The 6,000-nt window shown below is 43.3% G+C and overlaps 1 protein-coding gene across 1 annotated transcript in view; it reads left to right on the top strand.

Annotated features, from left to right (window-relative positions):
• The first annotated feature begins 937 nt into the window (after positions 1–937).
• Spdya (speedy/RINGO cell cycle regulator family member A) overlaps positions 938–6,000 on the top strand; it is a 33,185-nt gene continuing 28,122 nt past the window's right edge. Inside the window, exons 1-3 of the mRNA XM_048353204.1 lie at positions 938–1,012; positions 2,948–3,200; positions 4,512–4,570. Of these exons, the coding sequence (XP_048209161.1) occupies positions 2,966–3,200; positions 4,512–4,570 (294 nt within the window). The 5' untranslated portion in view covers positions 938–1,012; positions 2,948–2,965. The remainder of the gene's footprint in view (positions 1,013–2,947; positions 3,201–4,511; positions 4,571–6,000) is intronic.

The following is a 6,000-nucleotide window of genomic DNA, read 5'->3' as shown; positions in this document are numbered from 1 at the left end:
GACTCAGGGTCTGAGCACTGTCTTTAGCTTCTTTTTGCTCAAGGCTAACACTCTACCACTTGGACCACAGCGCCACCTCTGGCTTTTTCTGTGTATGTGGTGCTGAGGAATCGAACCCAGGGCTTCATGCGTGCTAGGCAAGCACTCTACCGTTAAGCCACATTCCCAGCCCATCAAGCATTTATTATATCAACTACCAGAAACTCCTGGGTAAAAAAAAAAAACAAAAACAAAAACAACCCACAAAGAGAGGAGGGGAAAAAGCTGCCAGGCTGGGAGCTGGTGGCACGGGCTTGTGATCATGGCTGCTCGGGAGGCTGAGGTGTGAGGATCGGGATTCAAAGCCAGCCAGGGCAGCACAGTTGGTGACCTCCGGTTAACCACCCAAAAGGTGGTGACGCAGCTGGAGAGCGCAAGCCTGGAGGCCTGGCCCCGAGTTCGGGCCCCAGGACCAGCACAAACACAAAGTTCCTCCGCCCTGAACGGATTTAGGGCTCTCACGGGGAGTTAAACTCACAGGGTGACACTTTTATTCGCACCTCCTCACACTAGTAATGGCCCAGCCCGGGTTGCAAAACTAGACATGGGGCCGAGAAAGTAGGGATGCGGACACCTCATCAGCCCCGCAGGGCCGCACCAACTGCTCCGGGAGGAAGTTCAACGTCTCGGCCCGCACGGACACGGAGAACATCCGCCGGAAAGGTCCCACTCGGGGGCAGCGAGCGTGGGACCCGCGCGCCAGCCGCGGGATAACGGCAGAAAGCAGCCGGCGCTGGGCTCCGCGCGCGCCAGACTGCTGTGGGGGCGGGACGCGGACGTCGGTCACGCCCCCTCCGGCTGTTCCTGCATTCTGATTGGCTCTGGCGGCCGCGCGCTCCCGCGCGGCGTGCGCCTAGCGGTCTGTGGAGCGGGCGCTACAGCCTTGGTGCGAGCGAGCTGCGCGCTGCGCGTCCTGAAACCGGGAACTGAGGCAGCCGCTGCCGGTCCGCTCGCTCTTTTCGGGTCTCCGCAGGTACCTTCGCCCCGCACCCCGAAGTAGGTCGGACCCGCAGGCGAGTCTCCAGTTGTACTTGTGTGTGGACTCAGCGTTCGGCTCTTTGTCGGGGCCGACGCCGCCGGTCCCTCCACCTGCGGGAGCCGCCTCGCCACATGTGAATCCTGCGGGCGCCTGAGTGGCCTCGGCCCGGGGGGGGGGGGGACAGAAGTGGGGTCTGAGGAGGGGGGCGGCCCCTGTCCTGGGGGTCTGGGGCGGTGTTCTGAGCGAATCGAATCCTACCTCTCTTTCCTGGGGTGCAATAAAAACCCTTCCCTTGGGGTGGGACTGCGGCTCAGCGGTAGAGCGCTTGCCTTGAGCGCACGAAGCCCAGGGTTCGATTCTGCAGCACCACATACACAGAAAAAGCCGGAGGTGGCGCTGTGGCTCAAGTGGCAGAGTGCTAGCCTTGAGCAAAAGGAAGCCAGGGACAGTGCCCAGGCCCTGAGTTCAAGACCCAAAACCCACCTTCCTCGCCCCCCCCCCATCTGCTCCGCAGTGTTGAGGGGACTGCCGTCTTTGGCCCTGTGCTCAAGTGTTCTTCACCCGCCCATTTCGCCTCCCATTTTAACAGGAAATTTTAAATATTTCAGTAACTCACCATCGAAATACGGATGTGCTATGTTAAAATTAACCTCGTGTATCACTTGTAGATTCTGTTCTCTAGCAGAATCACGTTTTAAAAATACTAGCGATACCTGCTCCCACATAAATTTAACACTGTCATATTCCAACTTTTCTACCCACTTGAATGACACCTTCTTCCTGTTTAAAAAAAAAAAAGGATTCAAGAACGTGCTGCTGCCAGGCGCTGTCAGCCCAGCTACTGGTGAGACCCAGTATTCCATGCCACCCTGGGCATAAAGGATGTGCTGTGGTGCTTCTGCCAGCCTAGACAGGTGGAAAATGGGAATAGGTGGAGGCTGGCAGGCATACATCCCAGACCCTTTTCGAGTATGACTAAAAAGAGCTCAGATGGTCGAGGGCAAGTGTGAGGCCCTGAATTCAAACCCCAGTACTGCCAAGAGAAAGACAATAGCTGAGGTTACAGGTGTATGCCTCCACAGCCAAAACTAGAATTGTTTTCAATAAATGCTTATAGAATGAGGTAACTTTATACCAAGGAATTTTCCAGTACAACCTAGGGCTTTTTGTGAGAGATTTTGCTTTTTTTTTTTAATACTTAATACTGAGAATTAAGCTCTGATATACAAGTTTGCCTTGTTTGACATTTTGTTTTGTTCAGTAGTCCTGGGGCTTGAAGTGAGGGCCTGTGTGTTCTCACTTGGCTTTTTCACTCAAAGCTAACACTACCACTCGAGCCACACCTCAACTTCGAGCTGTTTGCTGTTTTCTTGGAAATAAGTCTCACTGACTTCTGCTAGGCTAGCACTGAACAGGAGCTATCCTCAGATCTCTGCCTCTTGAGTAGCGCCTGGCTATTGTACCACAAATTGTAACAATCATATAATGAGATTATATCAGTTCATGCAGAATAAATACCAGGAGAACTAGACCTTTTAGCTCACACCTGTAATCTGAGTACTTGAGAGGCTGAAGTATTAGGACCACAAGTTCATGCCCAGCATGGACTACAAAGTGAGATTAAAAAACCAAAACTAACAAACCCTACCTGAAATAAAAAGATCATAAATAGTAAACAACTTTTAAAATTCGATTTTGAGTTCAAAAGTAGTCAAAATGGCATATTTATTATTATTATTATTGAAGAATGAAGTTTTTCCTAGCACTAAATTCTAAAAGCAATTTCTATTGTGAGTCACTGTCACAAATAACATTTTAAATCACAAGACCAGTAACATTTTATATAACTGTATCTGGTAGTATCATTCAATTCCATTTTATACAGAACTGAATGAGTGTGATAAATAATTGTCTGTTTTATTTTTACAGGAATCTTGGGAAACCAGAATGAGGCACAATCAGATGTGTTGTGAGACGCCACCTACTGTCACTGTTCATGTAAAACCAGGGCCAAATAGAGCACATCAGTCTAGAAAACCTATTAATCTGAAGCGTCCTATTTTTAAAGATAGTTGGCAAGCATCTGAAAAAAATACACATAATAACAACAAATCTAAATGCCCCAAAGGACCTTGTCTAGTAATACAGCGTCAAGAAATGACTGCTTTCTTTAAGCTGTTTGGTAGGTTTAACCTCTTTTAATAGTGTCTTAGAAAGTACATAAAAACTAGAATGTAAACATTTATTTTATCATTACCAAAAATGGTCAAAGATTATGGTACTTCCTGTGTCAAAATTTTCCACCTCTAATCAAATCTACTTATAGATTGTGGTTTTTAATACTGAATTTTTATTTTACTTGCTTACAGATTAAAAAATTCAGACTCAGCTAGCTTCTAGACTACTTAAGACCAAGTGCCAAGTATACATTCTGAGCAGTTCAGGTTAATAGCATGAGATGGGTTTGTGTGTGTGTGAGTATGCGTGCGTGTCTGCATTGAGAAAGAGAGAGTACCTTGGAGTTTGAACTCAGGGCCTGGCCACTGTCCCTGAGCTTCTTTGTTCAAGGCTAGCACTCTACCACTTGAGCCACAGCTCTACTGGCTTTTTTGGTAGTTAATTGGAGATAAGAGTGTCAGGGACTTTCCTTGCCTGAGATAGCTTCAGACTTTGATCCTCAGATCTTAGCCTCCTTAGTAGCTAGGATTATAGGTGTGAGTCACAATTGTCTGGCAAGATTTGTTAGTTTTTGTCTTTAGTTTTGACCTAAACTAAAGCTACATACTGACTCAGGTGAGGGATCAACCAATTTAATTAGACCTGATGGGTTTCCCAGGACTTTTCATGGCTAAACCCAAGCAAACTGGAAATGGTTAACCTAGAAAAGTTTCAGTATATCTTGGAGTTACTGCTAAAAATTAACAATGTTTTTATCATCATGTTCATGTAATTGAGTTAAAATTTATTCAGATAATGAAGTGGTGCTACTTTATTGATAATTTTTTAAATAGGCAGCTAGAAATTTCTTATAGTACATCTGCTGTCTACTAACCAAGAAAGAAAAGGGATTGAGCTGGGAATATGGCTTAGTGGTAAAGTGCTTGCCTCGTATACATGAAGCCCTGGGTTCGATTCCTCAGCACCACATATATAGAAAAAAGCAGGAAGTGGCACTGTGGCTCAAGTGGTAGAGTGCTAGCCTTGAGCAAAAAGAAGCCTGGGACAGTGCTCAGGCCCTGAGTCCACGCCCCTGGACTGGCAACAAAAAACAAATAAAGCAGAGCTATGCATAGTGAATATAGCAAATCAGACAGGAAAATGAAGAATAAAATAGTCTTACGTGTTTGCAATGATAATTTTTTTAATCTTGAAAACCATAATACTTTTAGGCAACAGTAGCTCAGATATTTTTGATTTCTAAACTTCATTTATAATCTGATAAGTTCTACAAAAAGAAAAGTGAAAAATAAGTCATAGCTATCTTTTGTTGTAGATGACGATCTAATTCAAGATTTCTTATGGATGGACTGCTGCTGTAAAATTGCAGACAAGGTAAATTTGATAACAGTATAATCATTAACTATCATTGTTATTTTGTTAGGCCATCAGAACTTGAATGAGACTCTCTACAAGAGTTTTCTATGTTATGGAGATTCAGTAAGTGCCTTGGAACCATATTGAATTCTCTTAGCTCATGTGTGTTACTTTAATATTGGAACTCAACTGGAATAGAAGACTATCAAAATATTTGACCTGCCATTAAAAACAAAAACAATTTTACAGTGAAAAAAAGAGCTTTCTATTTTATTAATTAAAGCTAAGTAAATAGCTAGCCTGTATTGCTCCAACAAAGCAGACTTTTTACACACATTAAATATTCATATACATCATAGATTCAGTAAATATTGTTCATTAGATTTAAGTATATTTGCTTGAAAGCAAGAACCAGCAGATTCAATACTTTCTTTCTGAGACAATTTTTTCTATATAGCCCAGAAGTCTTCTGCCTCAGCTTCCTGAATGCTGAGGTTATGCTTGGCTAGACTCAATGCATTTTTATTGGAAATATCCTCCCTTTTATTAGGCTATATCAAAAGCAGATTCTGAGATTCATTCCACAAAGACATTCTCTTACTGCCTTATTGTAATACTTTGTAAGTAACTCAGATAAAACAAATCCCAATAATACTGTAGGGTAATTTTAGCTTAATTTAGGAGTTAATGTTACATAAGATAATATATAACTTATTAAGATTACTGATGTTTCTATATTTTGTTGACATAAATTTCAATATTTGTTTCTTTGCTTTTTGAGTTAGTGAAATAGTTCCTATTTCACTTTTGTAAATATCATTTTAGGCTAGGCTGTCATAGAAGGTTCCACATAACTTCCCATCACACTTAAAATGTGCAAACCAACACAAAAGGGAATGTTTAGAAGCTTACTATTAAATTCTCATTAAGTTAGTATTGAATTGAACATTTTTATTTCACACTTAATGACAAAGATAAAGGCACAGTGGCTTATGCCTATAATCCTAGCTACTTGGGGGGATTGCAGTTTGTGACTAGTCTAGACAAAAAAAAATATGAGAATCCCTATCTCACCCAATAATGAGCCTAGGTGTTATGAGCACAATTGTTATCACAGCTGAGTTGGGAACCATAAACAGGATCAAGGTCCTGTCAACTTGGGAACAAAAGAAGACCTTATTCAACAAACAACAATGAAAAACAAAAAACAACATGAAGTCTAGATCATGCCTGTAATCCTAGCTACTCTGGAGGCTGAGATCTGAGATGCTTCAAAGCCAATTATCTAGGCAGGGCTGGGAATATGGCTTAGTGGTAGAGTGCTTGCCTGGTATGCATGACACCTTGGGTTCGATTCCTCAGCACCACATAAGCAGAAAAGGCCAGATGTGGCACTGTGGCTCAAATGGTAGAGTGCTAGCCTTGAGCAAAAAGTGCTCAGGCCCTAA

This window comes from Perognathus longimembris, chromosome 8 (assembly GCF_023159225.1).
Source record: "Perognathus longimembris pacificus isolate PPM17 chromosome 8, ASM2315922v1, whole genome shotgun sequence".
NCBI lineage: Eukaryota > Metazoa > Chordata > Mammalia > Rodentia > Heteromyidae > Perognathus > Perognathus longimembris.
The sequence above is the reverse complement of the archived record's forward strand: the minus strand, read 5'-3'. Positions and strand labels throughout refer to the sequence as shown.